Below are 19,581 nucleotides of genomic sequence, written 5' to 3'. Positions count from 1 at the left end.
AACCTCCTAAAGACCTGCTGAAGCTCCCGCTCCATGTCATCTTGAGAGAGACTTTCTATAAGAACCTCAAAACTCCTCTCTCCATTCCAGTGGCTCCTTTCTCTTTGTATAGGGTGGTTCCTCTGCCACGTTTTGCTAAACCGCAACTCCTCCATGAATCTGGTAGAATCCACGGTGAAAAAGTCCTCTGGAGCTAGTGTCTCTGCGTCCGTACTTCCTGGCAGAAAGAGTAGTGCGATGGACAGATTTGGCAAACACCTTCATCAGAATGCAATGTTGGCCAATCCAGCTAGAAATTATAATTTCCATTTTTCCTTTTATCTGAAACATCTGGTCAAACAAATTTCATCTTTTCAAAAGTATATTCCATCACACAAGTTACCGGTGTTCCAACAGCTCATTGCTTCTGCTTTCCAACTGTGGAAGTATATGGTCCACACTACTTATGCCACTTTTGAGCTCACCTCACAAGCAGCAGCAGTGGCTATGAGGCATCTTGTGTGGCTTCGTGTCTCTGAGCTAGATGTTAATCATCAGGACTGCTTGGCCAATGCTCCCTGCCTAGGGGATGAGCTTTTTGGTCCATCCATGGACACGACTACTCAGAAGCTCTCTGCCCATGAGACATTTGGAACACATTGATTAAACCGAAGAAGAAGCCTCAACTTTCCCATTTTTTAAAGCCTGCTTCTTTGTACCAGTGCAGGTATACTGCTAAGCCTGCTCCTCCTCAACCTAGGAAGCAAAAGCAGCAACCACGTCAGCAACCTAAACAACAGGTGCTCAGCAAAAGCCTACACAGCCTTTTTAACATGTTCCTCAGGAGCATAGCCACGGTTTCCATTCTCCAACCTCTGCAGCACCGATCGGAAGGCTGCTTCAACATTACATAAACCATTGGGAGCTCATCACTACAGATCTCTGGGTTCTAGACATAATTCATCAGGGGTATGCTCTCCACTTTCATACCCTGCTTCTGGATCATCCTCCAAGAGAGTCTATTTTGGACCCTGCTCAGTCCTCTCTTCTCCTTCAGGAGATCCGATCTCTCTTTCTTCTAAATGCCATCGAAGAAGTTCCTCTTTCTCAACAGCATCAGGGATTTTACTCCCGGTACTTCTTAATTCCAAAGAAGACGGGATGACTGTGACCCATTCTGGATCTCAGAGATCTCAACAAATTTCTAGTTAAAAGAGAAATTCCAGATGCTCTTTCTTGCCCTACTTTAGCCACTTCTGGATCAGAACGAATGGCTGTGCTCTCTGGATCTCAAGGAAGCCTATACTCATATTCCAATCCATCTCGCTTCCAGGAAATATCTCCACTTTCAAGTCAGTCAGTGTCACTATCAGTACAAGGTCCTTCCTTTCAGTCTGGCATCTTCTCCCATAGTGTTCATGAAGTGCCTGATTGTAATGGCCGCATCTCTCCGATCCCACAGTCTTCAAGTCTTTCCTTACCATGACGACTGGTTGATCAAAGCTTCTTCAGCTCAGGAGGTGGCTCTTGCAACATCTCAGACCATTTCCTTTCTCCAAGCTTTGGGATTCAAAGTCAGTTTCCCCAAATCCAAACTCATTCTGTCTCAACGTCTTCAGTTCATGGGGGCTATCCTAGACACCATCCTCATGAGAGCATTTCTCCCTCTGCATCGCTTGCATGCTCTCTTCAACATGTGTCAGCAGATCTTGAATCTTCAAGCGATCTCTGTGAGGCACATGATGGTTCTTCTGGGTCACATGGCTTCCACAGTTCATGTGACACCACCAGCAAGTCCTCAGTGAACTTTCGCTTCTCAATGGTCTCAAGCGACAGATCATCTATCGCAGCATATTTCTGTCACATCATCTCTTCAGCAGTTGCTTCAATGGTGGATGACCTCCTCCATTCTGTCCAGAGGTCTACTTTTTCACTTGCCTCCTCATCAAAGGGTGCTAACGATGGATGCATCTCCTTATGCCTGGAAGGCATACCTGGACGGCCTTCAAACCCAAGGTTATTGGTCTGTCAGGTAGGGGAAATTTCACATCAATTTCCTAGAGCTCAGGGTGATGTATTATGCCCTCAAGGCTTTTCAACATCGCTTAAGTCCTCAAGTCCTCCTCCTTTGCATAGAAGCTCATCCTTTGGTCTCAAACTTCCTCCAGTAGTCTGGGACCTTAATGTTGTTCTTTCCAGATTAATGAAGCTACCATTTGAACCAATGGCCACAGCTCATCTCAAGTTTCTCACCTGGAAAGTTATCTTTCTTATGTCGCTCACTTCTGCCAGGAGAATCCGTGAGTTGCAAACGTTGGTGGCAGATCCACCCTTCACAGTGTTTCACCTTAATAAAGTGGTTATATGCATCCAGGTCCCATCAAATCAAATTTGTCTTTCTGTGCACTAAATTTCCTCCATCTTTCTCATTCCCCTGTTGTATTAGTGTGATTTGATTTTTATATACATAATAGTTATTGAAATTATAAATCAATGAACATTATGCCTCCAGCTGATGTCCTTAATTTAAGGTTGTTCCCGCTACACTGTTTCTCAGTGATTCTCAATCTAGTCCTTGAAACTCACCCAGTGCAAGATTTGCTGGCAGTCTGAAGGAAAACACATTGATTTGCTCTGTGGTGTGTAAGTGCTGATTAACAGGGATTGTGTGTCAAATTTCCCCTACAGTTTTTACTCCTGACACAGACTGAGGATGAAACGTGGCAATGTTGGATCTTTACTTTGGCCTCTATTTTGTGTGTTCTTAGACAATCCTTATTCATACCTCAAATTATCCAACATGTTTTGCCCAGGCTGCTTCAGGGGTTCATATTATATACTTCTATTAGAGCATATAAAAATGTAATAAAATTACAATCATAAGTTAAATCATAAAAACATAATTTGAAAAAGAAACACAGAGCCAGATAACAATAACGATTAGGAAAACATTTTCCTATTATAAAAACCCTTACCAATGTACTGTACATATCAAACTTTCTTCTCAAGTGTAAACCAGATTGGTTGAAAATTTTCTAGAAGGCACATGAAAAATAATAGTATTAAGATTTGCCTTACTTTACCAATGAGATATTCTTGCTTTTACTCCTTTCATAAAAGCATAAGCTTAAGTAAAGAACAAATCAAATGCCAAGTGTATTTGAGGAAGGCTATAGAATATATATTTAAAATAATTAGAACAAAATATAAGTTCAGAAAGTAAAATCATATAAATAGCTACTAATACACCACAGAAAAACTGAATTAATATAACAGCTTGTATACTTCTCAAATGAATAACATTTGAATTTAAAAGCAACCAAATCTCACAATCCTTAAAAACACTTGACACCATAATAATCTAATACAAATATCACATAAATCTTAGGAAAACAGGAACATCACTTGCTCAAAGTTTGAAGAATCTAACTGAGGACTTGAAACCATGTCTTAAATATGTCCATTTCTGAACCACTGAATAATTGACAGAGTGACATTTTAGAAATGATGTCCGGGCGCTAGCGAGCCGGTGAAGAGATGGCAGCATAACTTTCGAGCTCCAGCTACACCATTACAGAATCGATCTTTAAGCTTATTTCTGCAAATAATTTTGGTGACCTCTTATTGCACGAATCTTAATAAAGATATGGCAACTTCCAAAGTGGGAAAAAGGCACAAGCCTGATCCACCATCTCCCAAAAAAATCGGCTGAAGACGCCAAAGACGAGGATAGCTCCCAGAACATCATGGCGGAGCTTAAAGCACTGAGATCCATGCTTACAGATGTGGGAATTGATGTTACTGAGATAAAATCTGAATTAGCCGACATGAGAGAGGATGTTACTCAATTCCAGCAGCGATTAACGGTAGTTGAGGATAAGCAATCAACTCAACAAACAGTCATTAAGGAACTTCAGGTACAAGTTAAAAAAATTGCCAATTTAAAAAGGGAACTTGAAGATGCAAATCTCCGCTCTCGGCGTAATAACCTTAGAATCTTGGGAATACCGGAAGGGTCAGAATCAACAGATATGGTTAAATATTTGGAAAGTTTCATTCCAAAAATACTGGATCTTAAATTTGATAAACCGTTAGAAATAGACAGGGCACACCGGGTTCCCTCGCACAAGTTAACCAATGCTCGTTACCCGCGCCCGATTGTGTTCCGACTGCTAAGATACAGTCAGATACCAGAAATAATGGCACGAGCAAGGGTAAAATCACCTTTAAAACTTGATGGATACTCCATTTTGTTTGTCCCGGATCTAAGCAAGAAAACGGCACAGCTACGGAAACAACTGCTAGCCTACCGGCCTAAACTGAAAGAGTTAAACGCAAAATACAGGATGATGTATCCAGCGAGGATGCGAGTAACGCTTAATAGCACCAAAGATTTTATGGAACCGGCTGCACTAGCGGATTTCATTGAGGAAATGAGCCCTTCAACTATTGATGCAGTATGATTGAAGCAATTGAAGTTGTCCTCTCTTTATATGATTACTGTTATTACTGAATAATGTGTTCGCTATAAGACAACGGTGGAACAGGATATCTTGCTTACTATGGTCAGTAACTGTGACAACAATCGAATAAAGACACAGAAAGTTCTTTTACAACGAGGAAGAAATCTCTCAAATTCATCGAAAGGAAACTTATTTAAAGTCATTTCAAGTTATTAATTCATCAAATATGGCGATACCTTCTTCTTCCTGGAGACGAACCATGTGACTCTTGGCGCGAAATTTTCGCACCCAACAACGTTAACAGCGTCACAACGTCATGGCGGCATGAAAGTCTGCAGTAAAACGTCATAACCCTTGTTGCTTAATCTTGCGGACACAAACTCTGGTGGCATAAGAGTATCCTGATAAGGTTTCAAAAATTGTTTACTGCCTTTAATATCCTCTATTGCTGCCTGCATCTACGTAATTGTGCCCTCTGTTACAGCACTCGGATGGTCTGCACTGTCAATTCCAGTTTGACTTATTCGTTGACAAATCGATATTATATTGAATTGTGGAGGTCTAACAGAGATATATATAACAGATGAGACTTGTCTATATCCCTCTACTTTTGGTTTCTGCTCTCTAACTTGCAACTTTGTTCCTGCTGGTAATTATCAACACTCCCTGGGTTAAATCAATGTCACTCATACTACCACACACTATTACATTGAACCGATGTTATCAATTTATTCGGTTCAAGCTTTACTGTTATGTAAATTGTCATATTTTATATTATCCATTACCTGCTTGATTAATCGGTATTATACATTACAGCTTATACACGTACAGTGAACTGATGTTATTTGGTGTATTTGGTTCCTGCTTCACTATCCTGTAATTTGTTTTAACCAATAATTATCATCATTCCCTTGGCTAACTTATTAACATTCACGCAAACAAACATTCTGACATAGCACTGATATTATAAGATATGTTTGGATTCTGCTCATTAATCTGCAATTTTGTTCTTGCCGGTAATTAGCATCATTACCTTGGTTAAATCATTGTCAATCATACTACCACACACGCTTGCATTGAACTGATGTTATAAGTTTATTCGGTCCATGCTTTACTGTTGTGTAAATTGACATATTCTATATTATCCATTACCTGCTTGTTTAATCAGTATCATACATTTCCTCTTATACACTTACAGCGAACTGATGTTATTTGGTTTATTCGGTTCCTGCTTCAACAATATGTACTCTGTTTTTACTAGTAATTATCATCACTCTCTTGGTTCAGGTATTGACATTTATGCAAACAAACACGCTGACATAGTACTGATATTATAAGATTTGGATGGTTTCTGCTCCTTAATCTACAAATATGTCTTTGCTGGTAGTTTTCATCACTCCCTTGGTTAAATCATTGTCATTAATACTACCACACACACTTGCATTGAACTGATGTTATAAGTTTATTTGGTTCATGCTTTATTGTTATGTGAATAGACATATTCTACACTGTCCATTGCCTGCTCGGTTAATCACTATCATACATTTGCAGTGACCTGATGTTTATTTGGTTTATTCGGTTCCTGCTTCACTAAGCTATAATATAATATGTTCTTACCAATAATTATCATCATTCACTTGGTCAAACCATTGACATACATACAAACAAACACACTGGCATAGTACTGATAGTATAAGATTTGTTTGGTTTTTGCTCATTAATCTACAAATTTGCCCTCATTGGTAATTATCATCATCCCTCGATTAAACCATTGTCATTCATATTACCGCACACTCTTGCATGGTACTGATGTCATAAGTTTATTCGGTTCATGCTCTGCTGTTAAGTAAATTGACAATTTTCTATATCATTTATTACCTCATTGGTTAAATTATTACTATATAATCAACCTTATACATTTACAGTGAAATGATGTTACAATCCTATACGGTTCATGCTTCACTACTCTAAAATCAGTCAGTAAGCATATCATACATCACTCCCTAAATATAATCGTAGATATACCTATAACCACTTATGTTTAAGGTGAACAGTTGTTATAAATCTACACGGTTTATGTTTCATTGGGTTGAAAACTATCATTTATTATATTATATAGTACTTCTTTAAATAATTTGTTGCTATTTATATAATCGCACATGCTTGCTCTGAACCGATAGTATAAATCTAATGGGAGCATACTGTACTGTTCTGAAAACTATCATTTTTCATATTACATGTCACTTCATTGAATAAATCATTCCAATACATTCAACCACATATGTTTGCACTGAACCGATATTATAGACCTATACGGCTTGTACTTCATTGTTATAAAATGATGTTTACTATATTACACATCACTCAGTGGATTAATCATTAATATACGTACATCCATATACACTTGCATTGAGCCGACATTCTATGTTTATTTGGCTCATGTTTTAGTGACTTATAAAGTATCACTGATTATTATACATCACTCTCTTAGATGAATTATTGTTTCATACACAACCGCGTACACTAAAATAGTACTGATGTAATAAGTGTATTTGGTTCATGCTTCATAGGGCTGACTTTAACCATTTCCTATATTAAATATCAATACTTGAGTAAATTATTGTTATACACTTAGCTAATTACATAGGCACTGGAATATTGACATAAGTTGATTGTCTAGTGTTTCCATGTCAAGGAACTTATTATCTATCATTTCTTATATTACATTTCATAATTTTGGTTAACTCATTGTTATACATGATACTACACACATCTGTATTGAATTAATGATATAGTTTGATTGATTTGTACTCTCTTGTTCTGCAAATGGACACCTTATATATTATACTCTACTCCCTTGGTTAAATTAATTCTCTGCAGGAAACCACTGACACTTGAGTTGTACTGATGTTTTAGGGTTAACGCATAATATGATACAGCTTATACATTATTTACAATAGAATATACAACATCGTAATCATTTGTTATGGAATAACATTCCTAAATTATTAAGATTTCTTATAGAGTAATGGAACATGACATTTCACGTCATCATATATAACATTACATAGTACTTTCTTAGTTAAATCATTGTTATATGTGATATTACAGGCACGCGCATTGAACTGACATCATTTATTTATTTATTTAGATTTATATCCCGTTCTCCCAGTAGCTCAGAACAGTCTACAAGTAAACATACACAGTAGAAGTAGTTAGACAAATAAGATGTACAATAGGTTTAGATGCTTGGACATACAAGATTGTGCAGTATTTATCAGAGTACAAACAATTTTTCAGAGTACAGACAATTTATCAGAGTACAGACTAAGAGAGGACTATACAGAAATTTAGGGAGAAGTTAAATAGGGGAGAGAAGAGAGAGGTGGAGTTTAAGGGGAGGTGTAGACTGGGTTTCTCCTATTCATACTACCATGAGCTGTAATATCATCGCTTATCACAACATATAGGAGAAAGTAGACTGATATTGTTCTTGTCTGCTTTTTTCTTATGTTCTGATTTATGCTCCTTACATATATACTTGAAGGACTTTGAAATATGTTACTGATCAGAGGGTACATGATGGAGATTATCTTCCATCACATGACTAACTTGTTATTTACCATAATAACACCGTTGTTTTTGTAATAGGTTTTCCTATAGAGGTGAATGATAGGATCTTACATGTTACAGTTAGTAGCTGGGAGGAGTTGTGCTGCTTCTCACCTGGTCGCTTCCCATAGATATTATACCATATTTCCGTCCATTCTTTCGTTATGTTGACGCAAATGTGGTATTTTGGTACAGACGTGTGGTTCTTTAATGATATACATTACATGGTGTTGGGTCTTGGTTTGGCTCGCAGGGGCTACGGCAGCTTAAAACAACAGATACTTTCACCCCTATGTCATTGAGAATATTTTCTCTAAATGTAAAGGGTTTTAATAATCCAATTAAGAGAAAGAAGATACTCACGTATGCTTCTCGCAAATCTCCGGATATACTATTATTTCAAGAAACGCATTTAACAGATATTGAAAGTCAAAAATTAAAAGTTCCTTGGGCAAAAAATGTTTATTATTCACCAGCGGTAAATAAGAAAAATGGAACTGCAATGATGATTAGGTCGAGTCAAAATCTTAATGTCCTTGCCCATAAAAATGATTTAGAGGGAAGATGGAATATGGTAAAGATTCAAGTGGTAAAATACATTATTGTAATATTCAATATTTATGCCCCGAACATCGATGACCCGTTATTCTTTGATACTCTCACTTCACTAGCCCTGGCAGAGCATGCCCAAGCTTATGTTATTGCTGGAGATTTCAATTTAGTTTTAGAACCATCACTCGATCGAAAATCTTCTGTACCTTATAGAATTACAAAAACTTGGCATAGCTTACACAATATGATGTCTCAGTTAAATTTAATAGATTCTTGGAGATTTCTACACCAAATGGAGATGCAGTACTCTTTCTATTCACCCCCCCCCCATAACTCCTACTCCCGAATAGATTATTTTCTCATCAGTAAGTGTTTAGCTCCATGTTTAATAAATGCATTGATTAATGAGATTTCGATTTCAGATCATGTTGCCATAGAAATACACTTGGATAATCTATTACCTAGGCAAACTTCATGCACATGGAGATTTAATAATGCATTGTTAGAAGATCCACAGTTCACTCCTTACATAAGGAATGCTTTAATTGAATATTTTGAGTTGAATGATACTGTACAAGTTGATAGAGTAACATTATGGGACGCATGTAAAGCTTATATCAGAGGCTGTATAATAGCCTATCAAGCAAGAGTAAAAAAAAGCACCCAACAATCTCTCCTTGATCAAGCATCTGAGATTAGAAACTTAGAGATATTACATCAATCGAATCCAACAAATATGCAGCTGTTACAACAACTTCGGGAAAGTAGACTAAAATATAACCTAACATTAAGTACTCAAGCTGGGAATACATTATTCATGCAATCCGCATCTTATCATAGTTCAAATAACAGAAGCGGACATTTATTAGCTCAATATTTGAAGATGCGCGAGGAGAAATCCTATATTTATGCTATTTTAGATGAATGTGGCAATAAATATACTGATCCCAAATTAATTATCCAACACTTCAAATTATTTTATGAAGCCCTATACTCTACGGAAATGTCACATTCTGATCCGAAAGAATTTTTGAAACCACCACTTCAAAGACCACAATTGAATTCAGAGGATAACAGCCATTTAGAAGTTGAGATCAAGGGTCATGATGTTATAGCGTCTCTGGCTTCAATGGCTAAGAAAAAATCCCCGGGACCGGATGGATATACAGTTGAATTTTACTCTACCTTTCAAGATATATTAGCACCCCAGTTGTGCCAGCTGTTTAACTATTACTCTGACACCGGGGATATTAGGGGATCTTTTACTGAAGCGTCCATAATTGTATTGCCCAAGCCAAGGAAGGATCCGTTGAAAATATAGAATTATAGACCACTCTCCCTAATTAATGTAGACGCAAAAATATATGCAAAAATTTTAGCTAATAGAATTCAAAAAGTATTACCTGTATTGATAGGTAAAGAACAGAATGGATTCATGCATGGTAGACTTGCCAGTGATAATACCAGACTGTTCACCTCAATCATTCAAATTGCCCAGCATTCATTCCATCCTTTCCTGGCTTTGGCGTTAGATGCTGAAAAAGCATTTGATCGGGTTGAATGGGATTTTTTATTTCAAACAATGTCCTGGTTTGGGTTCTCTGATAAATTTATATCAATGGTACGGATGTTATACACTAGACCCTCTACTACTGTTAGAATAAATGGATTAACTTCGGAAATGTTTTACCCATCACGTGGTACCCATCAAGGATGCCCATTATCCCCGTTATTATTCAATTTGGCGCTAGGGCCTCTACTCATTAGCATTCGTCAATCTCCTGAAATAATGGGTGTTCGATGTGGATCAATTGAACTTTCCGCGTATGCGGATGACGTGCTAATCTATACTGATCCTAACTCGTTGTCAAATTTGTTGCGCTTGATAAGTTCTTATTCCCAATATTCAGGTTACAAACTCAACACCTCTAAGACAGAATTGCTTCCACTTAATAAACATGTATTACAGCATACTATTGCAGATCATAATTTTCAGTGGACTCAAATAAAACTTAAATATTTAGGTATTCATTTTGGTTCTACAATAGAGGACACAATTAAGTTTGCAATGGAAGATATAATTCACATGATTAATACACTTACTGCTAGGTGGAGTCCCTTAAATCTATCATGGTGGGGTCGAATGGAAACGATCAAGATGATGATAGCTCCAAAAATCTTGTACCCTCTAAATATGTTGCCAGTTTTATTTCCCCCATCATTTTATAAAAGAGTAGATCAATTACTGACTAAATTTTTGTGGAATAATAAGACTCCCAGAATAGCATTAAGCAGATTAAAATTACCCAAATGTGAGGGAGGTACTAATTTTCCTAATTTTTTGGAATATAATTATGCCTTCCTACTTAGGCAAGGAGCTAAATGGATTTTACATGATAATGGAGAGATGTCTAGTAGTACTTGGATAACACTTGATGTAGAAACATATAAATGGACTTCACTTTCATCATTGGCCTTTGTCTCATCTTCGGGATTTTTGACCCATAAAGATTTTGTGTTAGAGGCCACTACGGCTGCTATACACACAATGGATAAACTTTTACCTCATAAATGGGACCATTCACTACATATTCCGATTTGGAACAACCCATCTATACAAATTCAGAACAATACAGTAAATTGGAAACATTGGAAATCAGCAGGTATACAATCTTTAGGCCATCTGTATGATGGTAGCAATTGGATACCTTATGACATTTTAAGAACGCAGTACTGTCTTCCCCCGTCTACATTTTTTCAGTGGCTCCAACTTAAACACGCCTTTCGTGACCTTATACGTAATAGATCAACCAATGGAAAGACCCTGACCTTTTAAACTATTGCACATTATTTACTTTCAAGAAAAAGGAAGCTTCTAACTGGTACAAACTGATCCAATCGTATAGGTCAACTTCCCAACACACCACACAATCAAAATGGAGAGAAGAATTAGGAATACCAATAGAGGAAGAAGATTGGGCTCAAATGTGGACTGTGATATATAAGATGACCAATTCGGCAGCATTGTATCGGACTTTTTTCTTTTTGATATATCGAGCTTTTTGGACACCAAGTAAACTTTCGAAATTTCAAACAGAAAAGATAGATGGAGTATGTTGGTCCTGTAAACTTTCTATAGGGACGTTACAACATATGATTTATGATTGCCCCTTATTACATGATTATTGGCGTTCGGTGTGGTCACAAATTTGCTCTTTTCTAGAGATTAAGGAACAATTGTCATATTCAAAATTGCTTATTAGTTTAACTAGTTCACACATGATGATTCCATTAGATAAAGTTCCATTGCTTCAGTTTCTCTTATTAGTAGCATTACGCATCATACTCACTAATTGGAAAGACTTTTCCAATGTATCCCACATTGAATGGTGGAACACCGTATGTCTTTATGCTAAATACGAGAGAGTGGCTGCTACTCGGAGGGGCTATACATCTAGATTTGAAAAAATGTGGACATCACTACTTACATATACGGAGTATAAGTTGTGATTCACGAGCTGCTGTGGCCCCTGCGGGCCTAGAGACCCTAAACATGCTACAGATACTAATGATGATATTGATGGCAATGATAATTCTGCTGTGGCTACTGTGTTGCTATGATTATGAGGTTAATATGCTGAATATTACTCTTCACACTAGACCTGAGATAACATATACAGCATTTTATGTAGAATTTTATTATAAATTCACCAACACGTCTGACCAGTACTATTAGTTCTGGTTCTGTTAGTTGTTCTTGTTACTTCATTACTATGATTTTACATTGTAGCATGAATGTTAATGTACATGCTTTCTGTTGTCACTGTCATAGACACTGTCATTCATGCCTTTGGATGTATACTTTAAAATATTAATAAAAATGATTGAACTTAAAAAAAGAAATGATGTCCAAGTCAGTATGTCACAAATGGATTTCCATCTTGTGTATTTTAGAACAGAATATACCTTTGCCATTGTCAATCGATAATAGATATCATATGACTTTTAAAAAAAGTTTTATTTGTTTTAGTCACATGATTATATTAGATCCTAAGAAACATGCTCATTTAAAAGCACTTTTTAAATCTTTGTTGCATATTATCTGTAGTAATGAGTGCTGCATGATATTAAAATGTATGATAATGATGATTGTTGTTTTTTTCAGTTCTGATGGGATTGATAAACCACTCATAACTTACTTGACATGATTATATCCCTCAGTACCCATTTCATGCAAAGTACTTTGGTATAATCATGCTATAACAAAATGCTGATGAGTTTCAGTTTCAGTTCCACTTCCAGGATTTTTCTTTTGATTGTATATCTGTAGTGGAAGTGTTCAGTAACTGGGGTCCAAAATATTTGTGAAAGAAAAATTTAAAAATATTGCAGAAGCTTCTAAGAGACTGTAAATGACATTATTTCCAGCCTTTAACTCTTTTGAAATTCAAGCATGTCTTTATATATATTTTTTGTCATTTTACAGTTACCTGCCATGGTTTGAGGTGTACTATAAGCTTTTAAATACTCTAGCCGACTACTTGGTAAAAGAACAGGTAAATTTTTCTAAAACGCTTTTAATTTGTGTGTCACTGTGGGTCTAAAATATTAAAGTATGCTGATGTTGGCTGTTAAATGCTTGAATACCTGATTGTAAAAACCGCTTAGATAACCTTGATAGGCGGTATATAAAATCCTAATAAACTTGAAACTTGAAACTTAAAGATCAGCAGAGGAGGGTGTTGTAGAGTAGAGAATGACAAGGGGAACCCTGCAGGAACTCAATTTCCCTGTTCCATTCCCGTGAGTTTTGTCATTGTCCCTGTCCCATTCCTGAAAGCTCTGCCTTTAACCGCGCAAACCTCAAACACTTATTTTAAAGTGTTTGAGGCTTGTGCAGATGAGGATGGAGCTTACAGGAATGGGGCAGGGACACTTTCCCTCTCTTCTATGAAACCGCATTGGCGTTTTTTAGCACAGAGAGCCGCGCTGAATGGCCCACACTGCTCCCAACGCTCATTGAGTTCCTATGAGTGTCAGGATCCATTCAGTGCAGCTCCCCGTTCTAGAAACTGTTAGTGCAGTTTCGTAGAAGAGGGGGTTAAGTTAGGTGCCATTTATAGAATATAGGCCTTTCTGTGTTTTTCTAATACACATTCTTTTTCACTGAGCTGTTAAGCTTATTTTTGAATCTCTTTAATTCAGCATAAATTTTGTGTTATTATATTAGGCTAATTTATATCGGTTAATAGTGTGTTGTATGTAAACCAATTGTTTTAGCATTTAATGAATCTTTTCCTAAAATTTTAAAGGCAATGAGTTATCTGCTGACATTAGCTGTTTTGTGCAATAATTTTAAATTGTCACAAGAGAACTTTCACATGTAAATTAATTAACAAGCCTGTTTGAAATTTGATATTTATCAGATGCAAACACTTTCCTGGAAGGATGTCCACAATTTTTGTTTGTCTGTACTTGCAATGTTTTAGGTTTCATCAAAGAGGAGAGTTGAAGGAAAACTTCTCTCCTCCTCCAAACCCACCACCTGTTCCTCTGATCTGATTCTCACCCACCTACTTAGTGGGGGTGTGGGGCAGGAGGGATTGGACTCCCTCCTGCCCATATCAGGTCAGGGGGGTGGGGATTTCATCGGGACAGGAGGGGTTTGGCTCCCTCCTGCCCATATGGGGGGAAGCTGCGTCGGGGCAGGAGAGGTTGGGCTCCCTCCTGCCCATATCAGATCAGGGGGGCTGCATTGTGGCAGGAGAGGTTGGGCTCCCTCCTACCCATATCAGATCGGGGGGTGGGGGCTGCATCGGGTCAGGAAGGGGTTGGGCTCCCTCCTGCCCAATTCCATCAGGGGATGGGGGGTAACCGGGGCATGAGGGCCTGGGCTCCCTCATGCCCAGATCGCGGGGGGGGGGGGGGATCACAGCAGGAGAGATTGGCTATCTCCTGCCGCAATAGCAATCTGAAGTGCTGGTAACCATGGCATTTTGGGGTGAGCATTGCGGCAGGGGAGATGCTTCATCTCTCCTGTCGTGATCCTCACCCCGAAGTGCTGCGATTGGCGGCACTTCGGGGGATCGTTCTAGCAGCAGGGGAGATGAGGCATCTCTCCTGCCACGATTGTTGGGGGGGGGGGTGGATTCTGTAACCAGTCTTGTTTTGGGCATTTGGAACTTAGGCTTTTTTGGGGTTGATTATGGTTGTAAGTGTAGCCATATTGGTGGTATGGCCGTTTAAACAGCTGAACGTAGAGGTAGGCCATTCTCAAAACAAACCTCATTTTGGAAGTTTGTTTTGAGAATGGACATTTTCCCTGCTTCTACTTTCAACGTTTAGGGCCTAGGCCAAAAGGGGACTTAGACATTTTTAAAAATTATGTCCCTCCACGAGTCCAATTCATGCAAGTAAGAATAGATTACTTTTGATTATGACAGGAGTGGCTATGTAGCTAATTACAAAAAACTGGAAAATTTGGGATAGACTAAATGATATCTTTTGGTGGGAAACATTATGCCAAGTTTATAAATGTCAGTGAATACACTCAGAACAATTGGGCCAATTGGGTGGTAGATTCAGGGGCAATGTTAGGAAATTCTACTTTACGGAGAGGGTAGTGGATGCCTGGAATGCGCTCCCGAGAGAGGTGGTGGAGAGTAAAACTGTGACTGAGTTCAAAGAAGCGTGGGATGAACACAGAAGATTTAGAATCAGAAAATAATATTAAATATTGAACTAGGCCAGTTACTGGGCAGACTTGCACGGTCTGTGTCGGTGTATGGCCGTTTAGTGAAGGATGGGCAGGGGAGGGCTTCAATGGCTGGGAGGGTGTAGATGGGCTGGAGTAAGTCTTAACAGAGATTTTGGCAGTTGGAACCCAAGCATAGTACCGGGTAAAGCTTTGGATTCTTGCCCAGAAATAGCTAAGAAGAAAAAAAAAAAAAATTTAAATTGAATCAGGTTGGGCAGACTGGATGGACCATTCGGGTCTTTATCTGCCATCATCTACTATGTTACTATGTTACTATGTTTATAACAAAATTAAAGAGATTTGGGGTCCATTAGCAACGTTTTTAAATAATTGATCTCTAGTATAAGCCTCTGATTTCTGAATGAATTTTACACACATCCAGGGTGGGTGGGAGGGGGGAAGGGGTGTGTGATATGTAATTATACTATTATTTGGTAGATATAAGTGCTGATTACATTATCATTTATTCATATGTTCTTTTGCACTTTATGTTTGTTTATGAAACTAATAAAGATTAAAAAAAAAAGAAATAAGTGTAGTTGGGATAGAATTAGTGAGAGTGGTTGTATGCATAGAAGAAATAGTATGTTTAAGGTCCTGAGAAGAAAGATGATTAAATTTGGATAAGGTGCTATAAGGGATAGCAATAGTTGGCGAGATCAATTGATTTGATTGGGGAGACACTATAAGTTTTAGGGCTCCTTTTACTAAGCTGCGTTAGGGCATTAACACGCAGAATAGCGCATGTTAAATTGCCCCGCGTGCTAGATGCTAATGCTAGCATTAAGCTGGTGTTAGTTCTAGCCTCGTAGCGCGGGTTTAGTGCGCGCTAAAATGCTGCGTGCACTAAAAACGCTAACGCAGCGTAGTAAAAGGAGCCCTTAGTGTGGATTGCAAGGTAACAATTTTGGTATGAAAGAACATAGCTAGGTTTTCTGCTGTTGGGGAGGTAACTACAAGGGAGACCTCGGAGTGATAATGCATGTGGTCAAGACTTTGCATAAAATAGCAGTGTTTGGTGTATTCATAATTTTCTTTCTTTAATAAGCTTTTTTTGATTCCATAAGGTTTTGTTTATAAAATCTTGCATTGGATTTATAGGCTTATAGTTGGGAGTTAGTAGGATTATGGTGCCATTTCCTTTCTGCTTGTCTAACCGTTTGTTTATGGTGGTGTAGATCTTTAGTAAACCATGGATGAATAGGTTTTTCGAATGTCCATGGTTTGCAAGGTTGCTGGGGAGCAAGAATATCTAATGTATTTTTTAGGTTTGTGTTCCAAAGTTGAGATTGTCCCAGCATTGATCAATAGTGGAACATATCCAAATCTAGATTAGTGTGCGTGATTAAGGCTGTAGGAGTGATGGTCAATAGATCTCTGTGGTAGTTGGCTGCTGAGATTGAGATAGTAGTTGAAAAGAGTAAAAGTGGTCACTCAGTGGGATTGGTTGAACAGTTGTAACTGATGAAGAATGAGATGGAGTTCGGATGTCAAAGATGAGATCTAGGATATGGCCACTTTTATGTGTTGCATTATTGACACGTTGAGTTACATTGAGATTGGTGGCTAAAGTATGAAAGTCTTACGTTATCGATAGGGATTGATCCTCATAGTGAATATTAAAATCTCCCAGAATTATGGATGGGGGAGAGTGGAGGCAGAAGTCTGTGATGATTTTTTGTAGGTATTGTACCAAGGTGGAAGAAATGGGGAGGGGGGATAGATGGTAAAAGATCAAGAAATCAGAGGGTGGTGTAGTTTTTACCTAAAATTGGAACAATTCTAGTAAGGAGTGCATAGACATGGAACATGTAGTGATTCCTATTCTGGAGGAGTAAATGACAAGACGACCACCCCCTCTACAGAAGAGGTGGGTGCATATGTGGTATTTATAACCTGAAGGGATTGCCTAGTTGAGATATGCTGCTGATGTAGCTGAGAGCAAAGTCTCAGTAAGGCAGCATAGGTCTAACTTCTTTACCTCTGTTTGTTGGTAGGGTGGTACAACCTATCTGGACTTATCTAGCAAGAATCAAGGAAAGGAAATTAACAAGTAAGAGCAAATTTCACTTTATATAATATTACTAAAATTGTTTATTTTCTGCAGGAAAATGACTTGAATGACATGTTGAAATCACTGTACAACCATCCTTTGCCAAAGGCAAACACACCTGTCAATATAAGCGTGGTAAGTATAATATAGCTTCTTTTCGTGTTATTTTCAAGCCAATGGAAGAGATTACACATAAGGGGTCAAGAATTTCTATCTGTCCGTCTCTGTCTTGGGGCAAAATAGTTCTGTATTGTTTAATGGAAGAGGATCAAATTTGGCAGGGGAAAAAAAGGAAAAAAAAGACATGTCAAGTTAGAAAATGAGCCAAATGAAGCCAAGAGTTCCAGAAAACTGAAGTCCCAAAAATGGCCCATTACATTTGTAGGTCCCAAAAAACAAACAGGCAACTGATCTGCAAAATCTGTAAGACTCAGTCTGGACAAAAACACAGCAGATCACTGTGATGAAAATATAAACAATATTTATTAACCCTTTATTTGCCATTGTTGCTCAGAAGCAACATGTTTTTCTAAATGCCTGTTACTTGGCACTGTTACTATTGCTCTCGTCCAACATTAAGGGGTCCTTTTACAAAGGCGCGGTAGCGGTTTAACGCGTGGAATACTGCGCGTTAAACCGCCTGCCACGCTAGTACCTAACGCCTCCATTGATGAGGCGTTAGGATTTTAGGCTGCCGCGGGGGTTAACGCATGATGAAATGTCCGACGCGCTAACCCCCATAGCGCCATTGATAAAAGGAACCCTAAGTTACTTAAGTAGCTGTTTCTACCATCTGCCAATTAAAGGGTTAAAACACTCGTATTATCCTGACATGGCAATGTTTCACCCCCCCTTGGGGCTGCATCAGGGGCCGAATAACACCAGAAAATGCTAATCCAAGATCTCATTTATCTGGCATTTACAAATTGTTGCCAGTCAGACCTAGAGCACAGCATGCTGTAGGGAATGTTGTGCTATTAAGTATGACTGGCAACAGTTTGTACTATATATGTTTTATTTGTTAACGTTCCAGCTTAATACATACCCTTTATTTTCCCACCTCACATTATCACATCCTGTGGTGGCAAGGCATGACAACACCACTTTGTTATTTCAGAAAACAATTTTAAATATTGTTTATATTATTTCAGTATTGTATTTATATTTATTAGGACCCCTGACGAAGGTGTACTGTCTGAAACACGGACCGTGTCGGGTCCCTTGGTTGGTAAAAAGGTTTTTATATTACTGCATTTTAATTTGGTACAATAAATTCTGCCTGCATCTTGTACATTGCCTGCAGTTTCTGTTGGTTTTTCCGTTTTGCTGATTTTTTACTGCAGCTTCAGTTGAATTTTTCTGTTGTTGCTCTTTAACAATTTGTAACTGCCAGATAAATGAGATCTTGGATTAGCATTTTCTAGTGTTATTCAGCCCCTGATGCAACCCCAAGGGGGGGGGGGGTGAAACATAGCCATGCCAGGCTAATAGAAGTGTTCTAATAAATATTGTTTATATTTTCATTACGGTGATCTGCTGTGTTTTTGTCCAGTGCATTTGTAGCATATAATATTTATTCACTGAAGCATAACAATTAGAGAATTACTCTATTCAAACTGCCTTTTTATCTTCTGGTCACAGACACACAGCCGATATGTTCACAAGCAGACATACACATTCATAGGTACAAATGCACACATGCAGGCACAAATACAAACAGAAGCATGTACACAAATGAGCGTACAGAGGGTTGGGAATAATTCCATGTGGCATTCTTCACATGCTTCCCTCCCAGGTACCTTTTCTTCTTCCTCCAGTCCCTTGTTGCCACACCCTGTCCCTGTCTTCTGGCTTTTAATGAATCAGATGTATATTTCATTTTCTTTGTTGTAAATTTCACTGTGAAACCTAGTGACTGAACTCTGTCTTAATAGTTGCTGTGTACAATACATTGATTCTTTGGGATTGAATAGTATAGTTCATGCTGTACTTGTGTTGGGAAAACATAGCAATACCTTTGCATTTGGACAGAGTATCCTGTGGTAAAACTGTAAAATCCATCCTTTGAAATTTGTTACATTTAATACGTAATTATAACGTATTATCACACTTAATATAATTATTTATATCCTACACTATCCAAGAATCTAGGTGGATTACAAAAT

The 19,581-nt window shown here is 38.1% G+C and overlaps 1 protein-coding gene across 4 annotated transcripts in view; it reads left to right on the top strand.

Moving 5' to 3' along the window:
• DENND1B (DENN domain containing 1B) overlaps positions 1-19,581 on the top strand; it is a 454,561-nt gene that overhangs the window by 166,904 nt on the left and 268,076 nt on the right. For all 4 annotated transcript variants that reach the window (XM_033917142.1, XM_033917140.1, XM_033917139.1 and 1 more), the window contains exons 6-7: positions 13,093-13,162; positions 17,471-17,551. In XM_033917142.1, coding sequence (XP_033773033.1) covers positions 13,093-13,162; positions 17,471-17,551 — 151 coding nt within the window. The remainder of the gene's footprint in view (positions 1-13,092; positions 13,163-17,470; positions 17,552-19,581) is intronic.

This window comes from Geotrypetes seraphini, chromosome 12 (genome assembly GCF_902459505.1).
Source record: "Geotrypetes seraphini chromosome 12, aGeoSer1.1, whole genome shotgun sequence".
NCBI classification, from domain to species: Eukaryota; Metazoa; Chordata; class Amphibia; order Gymnophiona; family Dermophiidae; genus Geotrypetes; species Geotrypetes seraphini.
This window is presented reverse-complemented; position numbering and strand designations above follow the sequence as displayed.